A 23,101-nucleotide genomic window follows, 5' to 3' on the forward strand; every position below is an offset into this window, starting at 1 on the left:
GCACCCTGGCTTCGTCCTCTGTGAGTCGGGGGTACCAAGGGCCCTGACCTTCAGCCTGTGCACAGGGATGCTGTCTGCCTTGAGGGAAAGGGAGTGCAGTGCCTCCTTGGGGGCAGAAGCGGTTGGGGGCCTGGAGGTAGGGGTGCCCTCTTCTGGCCCTGCAGGTCCCAGCCTGCACCTCTGGGTGGCCTGAGCCCAATCCTCCTGCTCTGCTGTGCTCTGGCTTTCTATCCTCTCTGCTCAGGCTACTGCAGAGCGAGGCAAGAAGCTGGAGCTAGGCCTTGGGCATGCTTAAGGATCTTCATGAACTGCCTGTTCCCAGGTCAGATTTATGGCCAGGCTGCCTGGTGGTGATGGCACAGGTTAGCCAGGCCTGGGTTCACGTCCCACCTCCCAACCACCAGCTGGGTCACCTTGAGCAGAGGGCCTTCCTCTCTGGGCCCCTTGCAGTGAGATAAACAGAATAGGGGTAGCAACTGGTTGAGGGTCAATTACCAGCCAAGCCCAAGGGTGGGCCCTTACACGCAATGGTTCATCTAGTGTCTACCTGACTCCAAGAAGGGTATACTCTTACAACCCCCATTTTACAGTTAAGGAAATGGAGGTCCAGAGTGGCTAAGCGACTTGCCCATGGTCACTCAATAAGCAAAGGCAGAACCAGGATCTGAATCCAGGCCATGTGGTTCCAGGTCTGTTCTCTTAGCCACTTCCCTAGAGCTGCCATCTTTAGTATTTCTGCCACCATCACTACCAGATTCCTCACTGCTACCACCACCACCACCACCATCACCATCATCATCACCATCACTATCATCATTATCACTACCACCACCATCACCGTCATCATGACCATCAACACCATCACTACCACCATCACTACCATCCCCAGCACCATCATCACCATCATCATCACTACCATCATCATCATCATCATTGCCATCATCATCATCATCATTATTACCACCACCATCATTATCACCATCACCTTCATCATCATGATCACCAACACCACCACTGACAGCATCACTACAGAATACAACAGAGTAGAAATCCAGACAGAAGGAAGAGATCTGAGCTGAGCTACTTGTTATCAGAGCTGGGCCACCAAGAAGCAGTCACAGCCCAATAGGAAGTCACAGCCCAATAGGAGTTGGTAAGTCTGGGAGATCAAGTGTAAGGGCCCAAGCAAGGGAAGGGGCCTGGCTCCTCCATATACCATTCAACTCAGTGCTGATCAGGGGGACTGAGGCAGGGGCTGCCAGGACCCCCACATCAAAGATCAGGACATAACAGCCCCATAGGAGGTAGCTGCCATCCTGGTCACCCAGCTGAATGGGCCACGAAGGCCACAGCCACCTGGACCCTCACTGTAGAAGCTGCAGGTCCCTGTAGCTGGATAGCTGCTTTTTCCACCCACAAGCCCTGCACATGTGCACCCAGGGGCACGGAGACGGACAAGACATTGTGAGGAGAGCCGGGCAGAAGAGTGGAGGGGCATGATGCACGGAGCCAGCACTAGCAGGCAGGAGACCTGGCTCCACTTGCCTGCTCTGGTCTTGTATGTCACCTGGGCTGGGAGCTCCTCTAGACTTAGTTTTCCATCTGTGAAACGGGGCTACTCCCCTCGGACTTGCCAGCCTCAGAGCGCTACAGAGGCTTACAGAGTGTCAGGAGGTGAGGAAGCATTTGTTCCTGTCCCTGGGGACTAAGACATGGGTGTCCGGAAGGCACGTCCCTAAAACACCTTCCATGCCATATGGCCTGGGGCAAGCGCTGAGTCCCTCACCTTTTCTGCTGCCAAGTGTGGGGGACACTGCAGACGATGGAGCTGAACATGAGGGCTGTGACGAAGGAGAAGAGGGCCAGGTAGATGAGGCCCTCCACGCCGTCATAACAAAAGCCCGTCAGGGCCTGCACGTAGTCCTGAGGCCAGACGGCACGGGGACAGCACGGCCCACAGAGACCAGGAGAGAGACGGGGAAGGGAGGGTGAGATGAGACATGCCAGAGCCTCAGTCCAGCCCGCTCCTGGCAGCCTGGACCCCGCTGGCTCCAGTCTGGGCTTTGGACCCACCAGCCCTTGGTGAGCTCCCATTCTAAGTCCCCATCCCCCAATTGTTCCTCTCTGCTCCCTGCTGTTCCCCCAACACCCCAGCTTCTTCCTCTGTACCCCCTCAGCTACACCCTCTGCCCTCCACCCCCAGCTGCTTTCTTCTGTTCCCCCAACACCTCAGCTGCAACCCTGTCCCCAGCTGCTCCCTTCTACCCCCACCCCCCTAGCTCCTCCTCCTGCCGCACATCGCCCCCCAGCTGTTCCCCCTGCACCCTCTCAAGAGGCTGGCTCTCACCAGATGCAGGCTACGGCAGTCCACCAGGGCAGTAAGATGCTGCAGGTTCACCTCTGTGCCGTTCAGCACCTCCTGGACTCGGAGCAGGGGATCCTGGAGGGACACATAGCACACAGGGTCAGTACCACGGTCGAGAGGGGGCACTCGAGCCAGGCACAGGTCCCCTGAGAGCCCTCCGGTGCCTGTCCACCCACACCCTGCTGTCAAGACCACCCTTGACCCTGCAGTCTTGGCACACGGACCCTGGTCTTCTAGAAACGACAGCAGTAGTCTGGGTCCTGGGCTCAGGGGCACTGCTGAGGACATGAGTGTAGTGGGCAAAGTGAGACCCACCAATGCCTGTCAGAAGGGGAGCAGCGGCAAATACCCATTTATCTCCTGATGGGGGCCCTGGTGTTTTAAAAATTCTACTTTAAGGGACAGTTAAAGGGAAATTTTTCATGATATTTCAGGTGACAAAACATCATCCAAATGCTCTGTATAGCTGGATGCTGTAGTGTGCGTGTGTGCATCTGTGCATCTGTGTGTCTACGGGCACCGCTGTGCACACCCTCTCCATGGAATGATGACCTCCCAGAAACCCTCCAGGGCGGATAGGGTTCCTCCAATACCAGCCACAGGACCCAACACTGCAGGTTACGGTGTGTATTCTAAGGGCGCCCTGTGATTCTGAAATGGGCCTCAGAATGACCTAACTCACTGTTAGGGGCTGAATTGCGTCCTCTCACCCCCTCCCCAGATTCATACATTGCATTCCTAACCCTGAATACCTCACAATGGGACTATTTGGTGGTGGGGTCTTTCAGGAGGTAATTAAGGTAAGAGCGGGTCATCAGGGGGACCCTAACCCCACAGGACAGAGGTCTTGTAAGAGGAAGGGGTCAGGGCACAGACATGTGCAGAGGGACAGCCACGCGGGGACACAGGGAAAACAAGGCGTCCACATACCACGGAGAGAGGCTGCGAGAGAAGCCAGCCCAGCCTGAGCCTGGTCTTGATCACCCCGACTTGCAGCCTTAGCATGTAAGGAAGTAAATCCCTGTGGTCTACACCCCCTGTGCGTGGTACTCCCACACAGCACACAGCACACCCACATACCCACTCACCCACTCACAAAACACCTAGAGGATGCCCTGGCCCTGACAGAAACAAGAAAGAAAAGGAAGGAGCTTTAATGTATGTATGTATATGTGCATCTTTTTAACTTAAATTCGGTGAAGTTTGTTGCAGAAGGTCCAGCCGGTCACAAGAGAAGTCTGAGAGGTCAGCAGTGCGCATGGGTGGTGCCCAACCCACTTGGCAGTGTGCGCACCAGGCAGGCCCTATAGGATGACCCCCGCAGGCAGACCCCCACAGGCAGACCCCCGTGGGATGACCCCTGCAGGATGACTACGACAGGATGACCTCTGTGGGATGACCCCTGCAGGCAGACCCCCATGGATGATCCTTTGAGGATGACCCCTGCAGGTGGACCCCCATGGATGATCCCCTGAGGATGACCCCTGCAGGCAGACCCCCATGGATGATCCCCTGAGGATGACCCCTGCAGGCAGACCCCCATGGATGATCCTTTGAGGATGACCCCTGCAGGTGGACCCCCATGGGATGATCCTGAGGATGACCCCTGCAGGTGGACCCCCATGGATGATCCCCTGAGGATGACCCCTGCAGGTGGACCCCCATGGATGATCCCCTGAGGATGACTCCTATGGGTGGATCCCCATGGATGATCCCAAGGATGACTCCTGCAGGCGGACCACCGTGGGATGATTCCCACGGGATGACCCCCACAGGCAGACTGGCACCTCCTAGGAGGCTGAGTTTTGTCAGGAGAATGGTAATGGACGGATGTATGGGACCAAGTGCTCAGGCCCCAGAACACCTCAGGGGAAAAGTTGCCACCTCTCCAGTTCCCGGAACAGCCCCCATGGGCCGGGGGTGGACTTCACTTTGTTCCTACATCTGTCCCCATGTTCCCTTGATGTTCTTTTTTTCAAATTCAAAGAGTTTGTATTACTTTTCAAATAAAGAACAGAATTATTTTTAAAAACCTCTCCCAAGTCCCCAGGGCCACAGATGAAGGGGAGGAGGAGAAGCCTCTCCATGGAAGGACTCCCAGCAAGGTCCCAGCACGAGCAGCCTGAGCTGGGGCACCGGGACAGGTGTTGCACTGAGCCCTGCTCACCCTGCCGCCCACTCACCTTGGTGGCCGGGTACTCCCGGGGGACCGTCTTCAGAAGTTCAGCCACAACGTCCTGCATTTCCACCAGCGCCTTGTGGCTGCCAGACAGCTTCTGCTCCACAGAGAGGCAGGCTGATTCAGGAGGGGTGGGGCACTGGCTCCCGGTCCCACGGCCCCACCCACACACAGGTCAGCCAGGTTGAGATGCTTGGGGCTCAGGCCAGCCCCAGGCACTCCACTCTGTGGGCCTAGAGAACAGAGCTCCCCAGTGTCCAGAGATAACACAGATCACCGAAATGATCTTCAGAGCAGGTGGTTTTCAGGACCAGTAGGCCACGCAACCATGTGGAGAGACAGGCAGTGGGCCAAAGCGTTTCCCCCCAAATTTCACCATGACACCTGTCCAGTTATTTCCCTCCCACAATGAGGCATCCCTGAGTCGCCAAAGACAGTTGGATTTGCCCTGCAGGGTGGCCAAGGGCAACCCAAGAAATGAAAGAAACTCCAGGTATTTGGGGGGCATTAAGCAGTCTACCCCAAGGGGCTTACACTAAGGGCATCAGGGCGCCAACCGCAGGGGCAATTAATGAGGTCAATATGGCATTCATCCAGCTGTCCCTGATGGCGCCTTGGGTCCTGGGGTCTACTGAGGTCTGAGAGAGGGACTGGGGGGCTGCGGACATCTGGGCTGTGGGGGTCAGGGCCAGTTTGGCCTTCTGGGGGCAGGAGAAACCTGGGCACTCACCTGCTGGAAGGGGTTAGAGGCACGGGGCGAGCAAGCCAGGTAGTACTGCAGGATGTCTGTGGACAGAGGTCAAGGTGGCTGTGTGAGGCCAGACATCCGTGTGTGCTATGCCTGTGTCTATGTGTGTGCCCACATGTGTGCTCACATAGGCACACGTGTGTGGGTGTCCACACTGGTATGTAATTTTGTAGCTCTATATAGGTCTGCATGTGTGTCTGCACACACGTAGACATGTGTGTGACACGCATGTGCATGGGTACGTGCATCTGTCTGTTGTGCCTGTGTGTGTTCGAAGATGTGTGAGAGGGGAGGTGGCTTGCAGAGAGCCCAGGCCCAGGGCCCAGACCCTTCTGCTCCAAGCGGCGTCCCTGCAGCACGCATGATTGCCTTGCGGGGGGCAGCCCTCTTCCTCCCTTCCCTCTGGGGCAGCAGGCAGGGCACCAGGGGTGGACATGGGGTCAGAAGACACCTAGGCATGCATCTGTTCCTGGGTCACCAGGGCAGAATAACAGTTCTTAGGCCAGAACATTACCCCACGGAGGAGGGGATGTGACATGTGTGTTGCAGCCAGGAGGCCTAGGACTCAGGTGGCCTGTCTCCCCATTAAAACATGTCAATTTGGCATCTCACATTTGAAAATGGGGATTCACTTACAATTCTGATTCTGAGAACCCTGGGAGACCCGAGCCTGGCTGGAGCTGGGGGAGAAGCCCTGTCTGCCTGCCCCACCTCCCCCCAGTGGGGTCAGGGCTCTTGCCTGAGGCAGTGATGCTGGCTTTGGAGTTCCAGGCACCTCCCTTCTGGGAGGAGCCCTCTAGTGCCCGGTGCAAGATGGGGACCAGGAGTAGGAGCTTGGGCACAGGGCTTCCCACAGCCCGGGCAGCTTCTCACACAGCTCCCACACTCCCACACTCCGCCCCTCTGGCCTGGGCTCCCACCCAGCCTGTGTGAAACCCACTTCACTTTGGCCACCTGTAAATGGAGCCAGCACGCTGGCCGTGGTTCTGCCTGGCTCTGGGAGGGGTGGCCTGTGGCTTGCAGGTGGGAGCCCACACTCACTTGAGGTGGGGGCAGCTCGAGCTTGCTAAGGACCTAAGAGTCCTGAGCAGTGAGGACCTGGGGAGGCCAGGGACACTGGTGAGCACAGCAGGCCCACCCCTCCCCCACTGGGGGGCAGACAACCTGCCCTCCAGGGGCCTCCTCGGGCTTGGGTGGAACCAGTTCCTTCAACCAGATAAGCTAAAGCCAGCCCATATTCTCTTCCCTGTGGCTTTCTCAGGCAAAGAGGGGAAGATGGTCCCAAGAGGGCCAGCATTTGAAGGCTACTCAGAACCCCTGTCCCCACGGAGACAGCCCCTCTACCCTTCTCTCAAGGAACACACACAGCAGGGCAAACTGATGAGCTGAGCACCTTCCAGCTCTGGCTGCACCTGAGCCCGAGTCCTGCATGTACCTGCTTCCTGGGATGGCCCAGACCCGCTCCCGGCAACCTCCTCTGTCCGTGGCCCCCGTGGCTCCCATGACGACAGTGGCTCAGGCAGAGAGCAGAGCCCTGGGTTGCTCCCTCCCTACACTCTGCTTCTCCAGGTGCCCCAACATGCTGCCTCACAGCACATCCCCATCCACCTCTTACCCCGCTGGCTGGAGGCATCCTATCTCCTGCCTGGAGGAGTACGACAGCCTCCCTGCCTTCCTACTTGACCTCCTTGGCACTCCAATAGCCCAAAGCAGCTTTTAAAAGGCAATCCAATCCTGGATCAGGTCTCTTCTGGGCTTCCCACCCTCCAACGGACCCCCAGGATTAAGCTCAGATTCCTGTCCTCGACCTTGCCTGCCAGCCTCCCCATCCTCTCCTTTCCCAGGTAGTCTATCTTCTGCCTTACAAACACATTAAGTCTGTCTCTGCCTCAGGGCCTTTGCATAAGACACATAGCCTTCTCTGGTTCAATTTTAATGCCACCTCTTTGGCAAGCCACACCAACTGCTCTGAAACAGCCTGTCATCACTTGCCTTGCCTGCCCCCTGGTCACCTGCCTCCACCCGCATCCCATGCTCCACTGTCTCTGGCCTCACACAGCACCTGTCATCATTCTCAGAGCACACCCCCCCCCACAGAAGGTGTTCCTGTTCACTCACTAGCCTCCTCATCTACGGGAGTCCTGCCTCCCCCAGACTGAAAGCCCATGAGGGAGAGGATGCCTTGGCCTCACTCAGGTGGGTCTCCTCAGCCTGGCCACCGGGGGTGGGGGGTGCCAGCTCAGACATAACTGCAGACTCACCCCCACTCAGCACCGAGTGTTCCTCCACCATCCTGGTCACATAGGTGTCGGGGTCCACACAGAAGTCACTGGAGCCCTGATGGGTGCAGGCAAGGAAGATGGGGTGACCAAGCTAGGCCCCCCAACCTTCAGCTCTCACAGATAGAGCCTGGGCCCTGGGTTTGCTCTCAGCCCAGGAAGGTAGAATATGGATCTGGGAAGACACCGACTTGCTGCGTGCCCATGGAAAGGTCCCTACTCCATGGGGAACGTCAGTGTCCCAGGGGAGGGTGGGAAGGGAGAGAAGTGTGACATTCCCCACCCCAACCCCATGCCTAGGCCAAGCAGACCAGATCACACTTCCCCCTGCCACTCACCACAGACACGGCCAGCTCCAAGCCTAGGGCGCCCCAGCTGATGACCAGGGCCAGGACCCCCAGTAGGCAGACCCTTGGGGCAAAGAAAGCCAGTCAGCACCCTTACAGCTAGAGTGGCTGCAGGCCAGAGGATCAGCATCCTGGGAACATCTAGGGGTCTGCCCACACAAGGGCTGCTCCTCCTGCAGTCTGGCCTTAGCTAGAGTGACCCGAAGGCTGGGCACAGATGATCTCCCTCCTACCTGGGCTGGGCTCGAGTAGGGCCCAGGGTAGGACCAGGGAGGGCCAATCTTCCTGCTTACCCCTCCCTCTAGCAGACGATGGGTCCTGGCCTTCACCCTGCTCTCCATGGCGTGGCCAGAGGGACCTGGTAGCCTGGGCCAGACCCTATGGGGCTCAAACCCTGCGGGGTGCCTCCTCAAACCACCAGGCAGGGTTCTTGCTGGCCCCTGCCTTACTGGAGGCCTGACCTCACCTGCCTCCCTTGGTCCAGTCACTCAGGCCTCCCCGCTGCTCCTCATACCCCCCGCCCCCCGCCAATGCAGGCTGTGCCCTGATGGTCAGACATCCCTGGGTCCCTTGGGCCTGCGCTCCAGTTTCCCCATCCCAGTGAGCCACCTCCCCAAGGTGGCCAACTGAATAAGTGATGCAGCAGGGACTGCTGCCAGACTGCCTCCAGGCCAAAGACAGAGCCCCCAGCTGGACCTTCTGGTGTCCTCATGACTAAGTGGCCTCTGGGTTACAATGTGCAGACTTAAGGGGCAAGGAGCCCAGTGGGAACTGAGGACAGGCAGGGCAGATGTGCGCACCACAGGGGCACAGGTCCAGGACACAGGAGGAATGTCAGAGGCTCCCCATGGCCGACCTGAGGCTAGCTGCACAGATGGGGGAGGGCGAGGCTGACTTAGAAGATGGTGCTGTGGGTACCCCACCCCTGCCCTCTGCCCCTCTGCCCCTCACGCCCACAGACTCACCCAACCAGGATGCCTTTGGAGCTGCGGATGAGGCCCACCAGCACCAGCAGGCAGATGGCCACGTCAAGCAGCAGAAGGCCCAAATAGCCCAGCCACCTGTGGGCACATGGTGGGTGTGGGTGGGGCACAGAGGGTGGGGGCGGTGGTACTGCAGGGGCGGAGCTAGCGCAGGGGCAGAGCTGAGGGAAATAGCCAGGGGTCCAGGGGAACTAGGCCCCAAACCACAGCTCTGACCCCAACCAGCCCAGGGAGGTCCACCTCTCCTGCGTGGGCAGAAAAGAGGGCCATCCGCACCTGTACCAGTCGTAGACATCGGCCTGCTCAGCCAGCACCTCCAGCGACACGGCGGGGTTCCTCCAGAAGGGGATGGCAGCTGTGTAGCCCAGCAGCGTCTCAAGAAGGCCCTGCAGCCGCTGGACCGCACGCAGGGGCTCTGGCCGCGCAGCCAGCTGCCGCTCCAGGCTCTGCAGGCTAGGCTCCGCCGAGCGGTTCAGGGCGGCTGCCGTGTCCCACACCTGCGCCGGACCAGCGGCCAGTGAGCCCGGGCACAGACGGGCTCCCCGCTTATCCCCCCGCACACACCCACCCCTCGCTCACACACGCAGACACGGGGCCCCCTCCCCACCGGGCGGCCACTCACGCGGTCCTGGACCCCTGCCACTGTGCGGTTGGCGTGGCGGAGCGAGTAGGTGGCCCGATGGATGCCGTCACTGGTCTCCCCGTTGCCATAGAACCCCACGGCGATGCCGGCGCTGGGACAGGGTGGAGGGTGGGGGGAGGGGGGAGGGGCGCGTGAGGGCGGGGCGCCCTGCACTGGGGAGATCCGGCCTGTCAGGCCCGCCCCCACCCGGCGGGCCAGGGCCCGCGCTCACCTGCAGACCAGCGTGGCGATGATCACGCACCAGGCGGTGCAGCAGCAGTCGGCGTCCAGGTGCTCTTCGCTCTTGCGTCGCCGGCAGCACAGCCAGAAGGAGTAGAAGAGCAGGAAGAGGAGGTCCAGGGCGAGGCAGGCCAGCGCGGTGGCCCCCAGCAGCAGCAGCGCCTGTGGGAGGTGGGGAGGCGCTGGAGGTGTGGCCCCCTGCCGGGCTCTGCTGCACCTAACGCGGCACCCGAGCACACTCCCACCCAGCCGTCCCCCCAATGCTTGGGTGGCTGGCCTGAGCAGGCCTGAGATCCCACGGACGCCCCGTCCTTAACCCTGTACTGGCCATCAGGACTGGAACCAAGCTACACTTGGAGGTCCAGGAGGTCATGGCCATGGGGTCCTTCCAGGCCCTGTGCCCTCCGCGTTGGAGCCCAAAGCAGGATATGTCTATTCCGGGGCCTCTGACCAAACCCAGGAAGGAGGGCGGATGGCCACGCGGCCCAGGAAGGCCCCTAACCTCCTGAGCCTGCTTTCTTTTTTGTATAAAGGGGGCAACCTCTCCTCAGAAGAGACTGGTAGAGTGTCAGCGAGGGCACGCCTGGTAGGGCCAGGCACGCAGCAGAGCCCTCACCGTCAGCCTGGACCCTGCTCTGGATCTGGCCACCTTCACAAGCCCCTGGGCCCTGGGTGGCCCGAAGGGCCCTGAACTCCCTGGCCACACCCCGGGCATCACCAGGGGAGGAGGAAATGCCTCCTGCAGCACCCCCCTGTCACGGAGGTGGGCACCACCATGGATGTGGCTGACTTGAACTTTCCTAAGAATTATGAACATGCTAAGTAAATTTAAAAGCTTTTGTCTCACTTTGGGTTTATTAACAGACTTATTATCTTGGCTGATATTTTCTACCTCATCTATGATTATTAAAATAGATTTTAGAATAAAGTCCTGATTATATTGTTAAAAAGTTACTAACTTTCCAGAAATGTATGCCCACAGGTCAACTTGGCCAAGGCCAAGTGGTGCCAAGTCATCTTATTATTAGTAGAGCCTGGTGAGCTCACTATGTGCAGAAGTGAAATAGCAGAAATTCTGTAGTTCTCAAGTAGCCCACAAGAAAGCTGCATCTGCTGCAACATTTTGGAGAAAGATGTGACTTTCCCTTAGCCTCTACCATCATACCTTCCTTCCATTACCAAGGGGCGGTTTGTTCCTGGCAGAAATAAATTGCATTATATACCAAAAAAAAAAAAGAAGGGGCTGACTTGATCCAGCAGGGACTCCCACTGTGGGCCCCGCCCCGGGCTGGGCCTCCCTCTGTTGGAACACATGCCAGCCTGGCCTCCCCTGGGCACCCTGCTCTCCCTCTTGCCTGGCCCAGTGTGTCACCTCCACTTCACCGGGAAAGAAACTGCCCTCAGAGATATGGAGGAAGAAGCCATGTTCCTACATCACAGCCCCTCTGGGATCTCTACTCACATACATGCTTTGTTGGCATGGGAGTGACCATCTAACAGGGATGCAGGCTGGGCCTGACCATGTGAAACTCACGGCAGGAGGCAAGTAAGTGCCACGCACGAGGTCCAATGCATAGTAGCATCCACCCCACAGGGGCCATCAGATCTGGGGTGCAACCAATAGGCACCCCACAGCTGCCCTCCCTGGGCCTGGGGGGACCTGAACACACCCTCCCTCCCCATGTCTGAATACTCAGCAATGTGGCTGTCCCTGGAGTGCTCCTGAGGGGTGGGAGGCCCACCTGCCTCCTGCAGCACCCCCTTGGGAAGAGAGGCTCAGCCACAGAGGCCCTGATACCCAGCAGCCGTCTCCCCAGAGATGGTTGCCAAGCAGCAGAGGCAGGATGGCACTCCCTGCACTCCCAGGAGCCCGCTGCTCCCACAGGTCTCCCACCAGGCCCGCCATCCCTTACCCACCCCGACACCTGAGGGGGGCCTCCCACCTCCCACCTAACCAGGGCTCACACCTCTGCCCCCACGCCCCACCATGAGGCACAAGATGGGGGCCCTATCTTGGGGAAGACCAGGGTTGCAGGCACCATGAGGCTGTAGTCACATGTCACAGTCTGGCCTTGCTGGCCGCCCCGCCTTCCATATGGGGACCATGGTCACTGGGGGCTGGCGCCCTCTGTCCCTCCCTCAGACTGGGGGTGCAGCTGCCCACTACCTCTGCCCTGGCAGGAGGGCCTGATGGGCCCTGGCCACCCCTGCTCCCAAGCTGGAGTCAGCGCCCCCTCATCAGCCTAAGGCTCCTGGAGGTCAGGGGCGCTCATGTCACAATGGTAACTCGGTACTGGTAAGACCCAGGCCACAGCCAGGAGTCTCCAGGCAGGAATCAAAGGCTTGTCAGAGGGCCAAGGGCCAGTCAGGGAGGGGGGTCACCTTCACAGTCCTGCTATCAGGCCCCGCCCTCACCCCACCCAGCACCGGATGTCATTAACATTAGAGTGGAAGAGCATGTCTCCAGGGGTTGGCCCTCCCATGCACGGGTCCCACCCACTGCCTCCTCCCCGGTCAGAGGCAAAGGGCACATCGCAGCACTGTCCCTGGGGCCATGGCTCACAGGGGACATCTGCGCTTCCATTGCCACCATGTCCTGATGCTGCCACCTCTTCTCCATCCTGCCTGCAGGCTCCTCTCCTCCCACAAGCCCCCAAAGACCACACCACACCCCCACCCAGAAAGAACCCCCCGTCAAAGCCCTGCCAACCCTGGCTCCCAGACTGTGGCTGTGCCCACCAGCCCCATGCCTGGCCCATGCTGGTAGTCCCCCTGGAGGCCACCCTCTGCTCTAACAGACGTCCCTTGGCCCAGCTGGGTGGAGTCGCCTGATCCTGACCCTGCCACCCCACCACTTCCTGTCTTGCTTGAACCTCCACCACCCCCACCCACCATGTCCAGAACACAGCAAGCTTGGAGCAGGTGGTTAAATACACACATGGACACACATCCTCCTGAGGTGGGGAAGCTGGGACCAGAGGCACCCACGCTGGAGTCCCGAGAGCCCACTCAGCCCTCACTGTCATCATGACTCACCAGCAAGCTCCTTGCAGGCCCAGAACACTGCCTCAGGCGTGTCAGGACCACCCATTCCCATTTGCCAGATGGGAAAACTGAGGCAAGATAGCACCACCAGCCAGGTGAGACATCACACCTGGAATAAGGCTGGGCTCCCCGCTCCTTTGGGAGCTATGGCAGGTACCAGGCCTGGCAGGTCCACAACGGATCTCACTCACAGCCCCTGGAGCCACCCAGCAGAGGGAGCAGGGACAGCGCCTGCTGGACATGAGGTGGGCCCCAGAAACCAGAGAGAGCAGGACAGGGAAGCGCACAGGGGCAGGTCTGTGATTTACAGTGACTGGGCACCTCCCTGAGTGGGTGCGTCCTCCTCCAGGAGGTCAGGGAAGGGTGCTGTGTCTCTCTGGGTGAGAATCACACTGGTACCTTCCTTGGGTCCTCTCCTACTGCTTTGATCGTGGTTTGTTTTGCTGTTGTGGGTCTTTTGGTTTTGTTTTTTTTTAACCACACACTTGTACTAACTTTATAATTAAAATGCAGAACCAGAAACCTGTTCGTTCTTTCCAGCTAAGCGTGGGAGGCCCCTGGTCGGCGCCCAGTTCTGCCACATGAGAGTTCCTGTGCGGTCCCCGGCCAGGCCCTGCCACTCTCTGGACCCCACTTTTGCCTTTGTGAGGTGGTACGAGCATTCACCAGACCCCCTGGGCTCTCCTGTGGGAGAAGGCCCCTGGCAGCCCAGCTGGGCCCCTCTTAGTCTATGGCATGGTCACCCAAGACCTGCTGGTACCCAGACCAAGACGGAGGGAAAGCCAAGACTGAGGGAGCCAAGACCAAGGGGAAGACACCCCTGGCTGGCCACCAGAAGGCCCAGGACCGCCCACTGCCAGACAAAGGTACGAGGGAGGGTTCCTCCCCAGCCACCCTAAAACTCATGCCCACGGGGGGCACTCCAGCTCCCTGGGAACCAAAGCACCAAGCCTGGCTCAAGACATGACATTGAGTCAGTGACTCTGACCTCTGTGCCTCAGTGTCCCCACCTATCAAGTGCAGACAGGAACATGATTCTCCTGGCTGGGGGACTGTGAGGACTAGAGCAGCTAGTCTCTGCACACACTCAGCCCCGCCACAGGGGTCACCCAGGAAAGGTTAGGGTCCTAGGGGGCTGGGGGCAGAGAGTGGGCACCTAGGCTGCTGGGCGGGGGGGTGTCTAGGGCTGCTCAAGGACAAGCTGAGCATGTACACACCTGTGCCCACATGCACACTCACACATATGTATCCACACTCAAACATCTACACCCATGCATTCCCAGATGTGCACGCCCACGTTCATGTGATGGTGTCATCCTGTATCTCCCCAGCAGTGGCAGGAACAGTGGCCCTGTGGTCGTGGGTAGGGAGAGGGGCTCCCAAGCATCTGGGTGCTGGGATACCTGCAGCAACTGGCAAGTGGGGAAGGCTGCTCGCCTTGGGGGCATCACTGCCACAGCCACGGTGGCAGAGGACACTCTTATCCCGTGCCTGTCTCACGGAGTGGGTCCAGGAGCTGGGGCCACTGCCCAAGGAACCCCAGAGCCAGGCTGGACGGTGATCCTATGTTCTGGGGCTCAGAGCCGGGTACTCTCCAGAGGCTTCCCTGGAGGCAAGGACAGTCAGAAGCTCCGGTGCCCCTCTGCCCCCACGTCCCCCCTGTAACACTGCACCTTGGGAGCCAGGCATCCACACAGCCAGGATCCCAGCTCCAAGAAGCCCCCTGACTATGAGGAGCCTGTTTCTATCATCTCTGCACTGGGTGTGTCTGCCCAGGCCTGCCCCAGTACAGTGCTGGAAAGGCCTCATGAAGCTCACCGGTCTAGCAGAGGCAGTGCCCCCAACCCCAGCACAGAGACCTGGCACACAGGGGTCGCTCACCCGTGCCCCTCGCGCCACCTCGAAAGTCTGAGAGGCTGGGGGCTCTCTCTCTGGCAGGAAGTCAGGCTCCGGGGCTGGTACCACAACAGCTTCCCTCAGCCCCCAAGGAATGCACCAGAACCCAACCCTGCCCCCGCCCTGGATCACACAGGAGGGCACTGGGGTCCGGCCCATCATGGTGAACGTGCAGAGCCTGTCGCTGGCTGGGGGCACGAGCCAGGCACGGGGGTGCCCAGCACGACCTCTGCCCCTGACTCCTAAGGCCACGTTCCCAGAGGACAGCCTTCCGCCGGCCTTCCCAGGGGCAGCCCCGCCTCCCCCTGGCCCCCCTCCCCTTCCCCTGGGCCCATTCAAAGAGAGAATGGGAAATGTCTGATCAGCATCTGGGCTCTAACCACATGGAATCTTCCATCTGTGATGGAAGTGATGTCAGCACTCGGTCAGGCGAGGCGAGATGCTCGGGCCCGGATCCCCACCGCTGGCCACAGTGCTGGCCGCCAGCCGCCTGAAGCGCTAAGAACGCACTGGGCTCTGGGCGGGCGCCGGCAGCGAGGACTCGGCGTGGCCCTCCCACCCCTCCTGGCCCCACAGCTCATTTCTGGGCCCTGGACCATCCCATCCTCTCAAGGCTCCCGCAGCCCCTTCCAGAGCACAGCCTCCACCCCAGCCTGTGCCCACACACTCTCCTGCATGCCCTGAGGTCTGCCAAGGCCCCCGTCCACTCTGGACACACCCAGTGAGCCAGAGCTTGGGGGTCTACAGCCTTACCCTGGCCCAGGTCTGAGGCCCACTGAGGGACCCAAGCCCCCAGCCCCAGTGGGGGAGCAGGGGTAGGAGGGGGCCCAGGGCAGCAGCTGTTCTCTGTGTGAGCCTGAACTGGTTCCCTGCCTGGGGCGGGGGTGGGGGTGGGGTGGGGGGATGTTTCCTGGCTCAGCCCCAGGCTTGCTGGCAGTCAGGGTACTGGGGGCCCCACGCTAGCCCCGTGAGGGGAGGGCCCGCGGCATGCCACCAAACCTTACTAAGAGCTTTGCAACTGGAGGCTCAGCCTCACCACTGGCCTGAACATGGCCTGTCAGTGCACCCCACCCGTGTGCAACACCAGGCTCATGTCAGCATGGGCCACCCCAATGTGCCAGAGGCCACCAGGCCAGGGTAGCCACACAGGGCCCTTGGCAGCACACCCATGTGCCATCTGCACACAGACAGCCCAGCAGTAGTCGCACACAAGCCTGCATGGGAGCACGCCACCTGTGGAACCTACACTGGAACCCCCGATGAACCGTCTCCCTACACACCTCCCCAGGGAGGAGCCTCATGCCCTCGGCAACTGCTCCTGACAGGGACCCAAACAGTCAATCCCCCTGTGGACCACCACTGCCAACAGCCAGGCTAGGGAACCCCTGCCCCCCTGGAAGTCCCTCCCTGGGGCTCTGATGGGATGTGTGGGCCTCCAGGTCCCCCTAATCCCAGACCCACAGTGACACACCCCCTTAGCCAGCCTCCTTGTGGGAAGTCACGTGCACCCAGGCACCAGCGCTCGCGGGCTAGGGAGACGTGGGGGCCGGCAGTCCAGGGGTGACTGGTATTCTCAGGGAGTCAGGAACCCTCATGATCACACAGCAGGAGGTACGGAGCCAGGACCCCAGCCCAGGCTGGTGGAACCAAACCTGACGTCCCACCACTGCCCGTGGCACGAGAGGGGCCAGCAAGGTACCACCCAGGAACCCAAACGTGCCTCGGCTGGAGCCTGGGTCTGGGCTGAGCCAAGGGATGGGCACTGAGCTGGGCTGCTGCCATGGCTCCTCTACGTCCGGGGTCCCTCACTGGAAAGGGTTCACACCACACAATGTTGCCCACTCCCCTGGGCTGGCCCTCTGGCTCACGCATGGACTCCCTGCTCCCTAGACCACCTGGGGAGGGGTAGCACCCACCTTGCAGGCCAGGGGCCTGAGGCCAGAAGGGATGCTGGAGGCCCGTGCACTTCAGTGACACAGGAAGCAGGGTCCAAGCCCACATAAGCCTCCTGAGGAAAGCTCCGGAAAAGGCCCCTCTCAGTTCTTGGGCCAGGCTAAGTGGGTGCCGAAGGATCTGGCCATGCAGCAGAGCTGGGCGCCGGGCTGGCTGTTCGGCCCACAGCCCCCCACCCCTCTAACACACTTGGCTGTGGCTCCCAAATGCCGACCAGAAATTAAAAACAGATTTTCCACTGTGCTGGGCTTGGGTTTCACGAATTCCATGACGGTGAGCTCGTGGCCATCCTGGAGAAAGCACAGCCAGCGGCCGGCCAAGCAGGAGCCCAGAAGGGGCCCAGCTGTCTGTCCAAGGCTGTCCCCCCAGGCTGAGGGCTGAGGGCTGAGGGCTGAGACCCGGAGCACCAGGCCGCACATGGACACGCAGCAGCTGAGCCCTCATGTCCCCACAGGGGAGGGGGTGGGTCATCCCCCAACCCCGACCCTGCCTGCCTGCCACCCTCCAGCCTGCTCTCCTACTGCCCAGGCCACATGAGCTCACGGAGTGAACAGACACAGAAGAACACGGCACAGAGCTTGCCCTCCCCGGGGTGAGGGTATCTATTTTGGTCCTGGTGCTCTAACATGTTTCCCAACATGACACCCAGAAAAGTCCTCTGCTCTTCCCCAGGCTTCTCTGCAAGCGCCTCTCCAATGGCCACCCCTAAGACCTAGGCCACGGGCCTCAGATGCAGCCAGGAGCCAGATTCCTCTGGGGAGTGGAAGGGGCACGCCAGCTGAGGCCTGACGGTGGCCCACATGTGCAGGCTCGTGTGTGTGCACGAGTCCATCTGGGCACATAACCACGAGGCCACCTGCAGACCCTGGCACAGCCTGGGCTCTCTACCTGGTCCTGCTCCTGGGGGCACACCCCACATCCAGACGCCTTCTCTGCAGCCCTCATCCTGCTCCTGATACTGACCTGAGGCCTGCCTTTGACCAAGGCCCACCAAAGCCCTCACAGCCCCCTCCACAGTGTGAAGCACACTCGCTGCCTCGGCAGATGTCTGCTGTGCGTGGACCCCCCAGGAGTCCTGCTGGGCAGGCAGCAGCACAACTCTGCAGACATGCGTCATCCCTTCCCTCCCTCGCAGGGACCCTAGGCAGGCCCTGGCACTTACAGGCCCCGCCTTAGGACCTTAGCTCAGGGGCACCCTCTGGAAAGCAGCCCCCACCAACGATAGCACGAGTGACTCCCTGCTCTGGGCGACAGGGCCCAGTGTGTGCCTATCAGAGCCTCACCATGCTAGCTGCAATGGCCTGTCTATGGGTCTGAGTCCTTCCCAAGACCACGAGAGGCCCCCCAGAGCCATGTGAGGGCCATGTGTGTGTGCTGGCCCAGCACAGGGCTAAGGGCAGACTCCCCGCAGACTCCGGGAGCCAGGCACGGGTCCAGCCATGCACTCCTGGGATTCTGCTCCACCCACCATCAGCCTGGTCACATGTCCCAATTCCTGGGGGGGGCCACATGGGGACATTTCCTGTATCTGTGACCCAGTCCCTGGGCTGCAGATTCAGTTCCTCTTCCCCAGTCGAAGACTCAGCAGAGCTGCCTGTGGTTGAGGGGGCCCGGTCCCAACACCCGCTGAGCTCCCCAGAACTGGCCCCTGCTTGGGGACCCAGGGAGTCTCTGCATGGGGGCTGAGTCCACGGAAATGGGGGTACCAGGCTGGAGCGCAAGCCTGCCCACATCTTCTAGCCCACCGATGCTGGCTGGCCAGTGGCCTCGATTCTGCTTCTAGAGAGGCCACGACGCCCGCCCCGAGGGCTGCTATGTGGCTGCCCAGAGAAATGCTTAGGAAAAGGAACAGCAGGAGCCCCTTCTGGCAGATCGGCTGCAGCCTGGGCTAAGAGCCACAGTACAGCCTGCCTAAAGCCTGCCCAAGAGCCCCCAGCCAGCGCTGAAACGGCTGGTGTCCCTCCCTGCATGTCCCCTGGGTCACAGTACAGTGCTGGGGACACAGCTTCTCACCACATCCCCAGGCCCTCCAAAACCAGGAGTCCCCAAAAGGCCTAACAATGGATCCTATGCCAATGCCAAGCGGCGGATGTGCCAGGCTTCCCATTACCCACCTCCCCCAACCACTGCCAGGGTGTGGACTCGGTCGTAGAGGTAACCAAAGGCCAAGTTCCCCCTCCCCCCTACCAAATAGGAAACAGCCAGTCCATTTGTCCCAGCAGGGCTACACTGTCCCCCACTATCACATCCCCCAAGTCCAGCTCCTCGGCTCTGTCTATGCACAGGGCACTCTAGAATGTTCCACTCCTCGGGGAGCTCTGTCACACTTGGTCTTGCCACCACTCAGCATCCTGGCCATAACCATGGGACGCTGGCACCAAGAACCAAGGGGCAACAAAATGGCCCAAAAGATGGTGATGATAAGGGCATATGGTGTGACTCCAGTTTTAGGGGACACCTGGCCCACGGGATACCTGCATGGACAAAATCCAGCCACAGGGGCTCTCTGTTGTTTTCTTCATGCTTGTTCGTGTTTTCCAAATGTCCCATGAATGTTTACAATTTTTGTAAATGAGAAGGCAGGCGACAAACACTTTTCTAACCTCTGGGTTAACGAGAAGGGTGACAACAGGGCTAGCCCACCCACGGGACACAGGCAGCCTACAGTCAGGTACGTGGCTGACCTTGCCTGAGTCACGGCTTTAACCAAGATGCTGTGGTGTTAGCTAGGAGACCACTGGTGCCTGATGGTCATACAACCCAGAGTTCCAAAAGGCCCTCTGAGCAGCCACCCAGCCTGGGTTCACACACCTCCGGGCATTGAGTGCTCACTACCCCCTGAGGCAGGATATTCAGACTCCCTTTTTTGGGGCTGAGGCTGAAGCTTCTCTCTGCCTCAGGGCCTTTGCATGTGCTGGTCCTGGTGCCAGGACCAGCTTCCCCAAGGTCTTTGCATGGCTACCTCAGTCTTATCTTTAGGGTCTCAACTGAAACATCCCAGAGCTCAGGGTTCTAACAGGAAATAGGTCCCACATTCTGGGCAAACCTGAAGTAAATGCTACCATCTGACCTGGAAAGTGAGCCAGGCCGGTGTCCACTTAATGCCGGGCTCCAGGCAAGTCCCAGTCCTCTGGGCATTCACAGCCTGGCAGGCCAGGTAGCATGTCCTCCAAGAAGCCTTCCCTGACCACTGAGCTCCTGCAGGCCCTGTCCGGACCCCTCCATCACCTCATAGCTTCCAGCCGCTCCCCCACACCCCCGCCCCTGAATTGGCAGAGATAACAAGCAAGAATAAGAGATAAAAGAGGCTAAGGGCCAAGAGAGTGAAGTCGACTTTTGCCTGAGGACACGGGGGTGTGGAGAGTCCAAGGGAAGCCCAGAGAGATGGCTGGTCCCACCCAAGGTCACACAAATAGGAAGCAACAGAGCTGGCACCCAGGCCCCCAGTCTCCAGCCTGAAAAGAAGGCTCTGGGACACCGCCCCAAAGCCAGGACAGGCCCTACCATCACCTCATCAAGGCACAGACTGGCCTCAAGCCACATCAGGCCCCCAGACATGGGGCCCAGCCAGCTCAGCTTAGCTGAGCGGCCACCAGTCTCCTCTTTCCTCTGGGTCTGCAATCCCTCCCACTGCCCCCCATAAAATGAGAGTCCCCATCCACTCAGCTGCCCCTTGTACGGGGGGCTCTGGGCCCAACCCCAAGGAAACAAGGCCAGCGGACCTTCCTGGCAGACATGTGGGGGGTGGGGTAGCACAGACCAAACCCAGAAGCTTCTCTGCCTCCTTCCACTACCTGTCCACTCACAGATCCCATCAGCCCCCACAGAAACCACAGCAGCACCCTTCCTGTAATCTGTCCATTCAGCAAACGTCACGGGCCCCTAAGAGATGGATGCAGAGGCCGGGGAGCCCCTCCCCTGCAGAATGGAAGTCTTGGGAACAGGGGAGCCTGACACCTTCATCCCCTAGAAAGATGCCATCCTTGCTCCTGCAGAGGCTCCAAAGCCCCCAGTGTACAGCCAGCCAGGGCTCTGGGAGTCCTCAGAATAGCCCTGCAACTGTTCCTAACCTCTGCAGGGGGTGGCAGAGGGGGACCCAGGAGGCCCCCACCCTCCCAGGACAACTCTGGCTCCTACCACCTACTCATCATGTGATTCTGAGCCTCAGTTTGCTAATCTGTACAATGGTGACAACCATCCTCATACCCCAGGCTTGCGAGAGAAAGGGCTAGTGATAGCTCCACATGGTGCCTCAAATCAGGACCTAGCTTATGGGGTTTTCCAGTGGATTTTACCAGGGCTCCCAGCAGTGGCTGGTGGGGGCAGGAAATAGCAAAGAAAGGCAACAGCTGGTCTCTCCCCTGGACTTGGGCTGCGCTTTGCCCCTGGGCAGTCCAGGAGGCAGAAGCCCTCCTCCCCAGCTGGACCCAGCTCACAAGGGGTCCAGCTGCAGCCCAGGTGGGGGTTGGCATAACAGGCTCCCAGGCCAAGAGGGGGTGCCTAGGTCAGGACGATGAGGGGTCCACCACCCAGCAGTGGGAAATGGGATAGGAACAGCTGCCCTTCACAGCTAGGAATACTGCATCAGGGGAGGCAGGAAGGGGCTCCAGGCCACCGCCCACACCGACCCATGGCCCAGCCACCCAGGAAGGGAGCTCTGTCTGTTGCAACCAAAAATGGAGCAGGAACACAGGGCCCTTGCATTCCCCACTGTGACCCCACAAAAGTGTGCCAGCCCAGATTTCAGGATGTGGCAATTAAGGATCAGAGAGGTCAAATGCTTGCCCAAAAGCACCAGCATGGGAGGGCAGGGGGCAGGATGTATGTCCAGGCCTGGCTCATTCTACAGCCCCCAGCCAGGAGCGGAGGCGGCGGGGGATGGAGACAGGCTGGTTTCCACGCCGTGAATTATTCAGTGGCTAATTCTGCTCCACAGAGAGGAGGCAGGAGAGTGAGTCAGAGCCCTCCCACAGCGGAGGAGGGAACAGTGATCACAGAGGCTGGGGGAAGACACCAGGGACCTCTTAGGGGCACAGGGCCCTGCAGGGGGTCAGGCTGAGCTGGGGGGCTGGCTACCATTCTGGAGGCTTCCACAGGCTGCAAGCGTTGGCCCCTCATTCCCTTCCCCACAACGTGTCCCAGGAGCCCCAGAGGGCAGGAGGTTGGCCCACAGCAGGTGCCGCCTACAGGCCAGCAGGCCAGCTCTGTGCAGGTCCCAGACACCCCAGGTGGCCCCAGGGGCAACCCGAGAGCTTCCCAACTGAGAAGTGGCAGAGAACTTCCTAAGTACAGCAGAGCCCCTGGCCCGCGGGAGCCAGGAGATGGACATGGACGTGACAGAGCCATGACATATGGAAGCCCCTGGGAGCACAGAAGGGTGTTGTTCCCACACTGGTCGGCACCCCAGGGCTGGGCTTTTAGAATGTGGGCGTTGAGTTTTATAAAAATCATGCTGTCTCTGGGCATGCCTGGGCCAATCCTTGGCCCCCTTTCTAATCTGCTTAGAAACAAATCAGCAGAGCTGGGGGTGGGGCGGTGGGGGGCAGGCCTCAGGTGAGCACTGAAGCTGGGAGTGGTGGGCTCCTCTGCAGAGTTGGGGTGCCCATGGTGCCCTTGCTCTCTGCTTCCGATTCTCACCGATTCTCATCTTCTAGATGAGGGTGGCCACAGAAGACAGAGTTCTACAAAGGCGAGGTGTGATCATATCATGGAATCCTGGATTCCCAGGCCATCTTGACAAGCAAGGCCGTTCTACTCCACCCGGGGCTCTGCAATGACCACTGGAGAGAAAGCACTCTGGGGGAGTTCTGGGTGACCAGGCATCCCTGCCATGGGGCTTCTGGAATCCGGATCCCCAGGCAGGAAGGAAATGCCCACAGCCTGGTCCCCTGCCCTGCACTCAAATGACAGTGGCTCAAGCAAAGTGTGGGGGGGGGGTTGGTGCTTGGGCTTGGCATGACCCTAGGCCTCGGGTTCTACTGGGAGAGCCTGGTCCCTTGGGGAGAAGGCTGCAGAGGCTCCCACTGCCCCCTACTCTGCCCAGACTCCCAGACTGAGGCCCACCTTGAGTGTCCCTGTGGTCAGGCCTTCCTTCCTCAGGGGCTACTGGCAGCCGGGTCTCTAGGCAGGCCAGGTGTCACCACCGCACACACAGCACTGTGCATCCCCACAGCCTGGCCACCCAGCCGGGGGTCACGGCCAGCCACAGAGGGCTGGCACCTGCCCAGCTCACTTACCCACCAAAATCTTGGCAGGGAGTGGGATTCCCCAGCCGGGGGGAAGGGAGCAAGGAATCCCCTCCTGGCTGCACCCAGTACTCTCAGGTATCAGCTGGGTCTCAGAGCCCTGGGCCCCTGTGGGTTGGGGGCTCTGCAGGGCCACAGGTGAGGGCTGCCCCAGGAGTCGGGCAGGGGCCTGGGCTGGGGCTGACAGCTGGCACAGGGG

At 60.1% G+C, this 23,101-nt stretch overlaps 1 protein-coding gene across 2 annotated transcripts in view; it reads right to left on the reverse strand.

Annotated features, from left to right (window-relative positions):
* TTYH3 (tweety family member 3) overlaps positions 1 to 23,101 on the reverse strand; it is a 30,009-nt gene that overhangs the window by 6,342 nt on the left and 566 nt on the right. For both annotated transcript variants that reach the window (XM_077907605.1, XM_077907604.1), the window contains exons 2-11: positions 9,756 to 9,925; positions 9,524 to 9,635; positions 9,178 to 9,398; positions 8,884 to 8,979; positions 7,910 to 7,982; positions 7,554 to 7,629; positions 5,275 to 5,330; positions 4,549 to 4,641; positions 2,348 to 2,440; positions 1,787 to 1,923 (exon numbers count right to left, since the gene is read on the reverse strand). In XM_077907605.1, coding sequence (XP_077763731.1) covers positions 1,787 to 1,923; positions 2,348 to 2,440; positions 4,549 to 4,641; positions 5,275 to 5,330; positions 7,554 to 7,629; positions 7,910 to 7,982; positions 8,884 to 8,979; positions 9,178 to 9,398; positions 9,524 to 9,635; positions 9,756 to 9,925 — 1,127 coding nt within the window. The remainder of the gene's footprint in view (positions 1 to 1,786; positions 1,924 to 2,347; positions 2,441 to 4,548; positions 4,642 to 5,274; positions 5,331 to 7,553; positions 7,630 to 7,909; positions 7,983 to 8,883; positions 8,980 to 9,177; positions 9,399 to 9,523; positions 9,636 to 9,755; positions 9,926 to 23,101) is intronic.

This window comes from Canis aureus, chromosome 8 (genome assembly GCF_053574225.1).
Source record: "Canis aureus isolate CA01 chromosome 8, VMU_Caureus_v.1.0, whole genome shotgun sequence".
Lineage (NCBI taxonomy): Eukaryota > Metazoa > Chordata > Mammalia > Carnivora > Canidae > Canis > Canis aureus.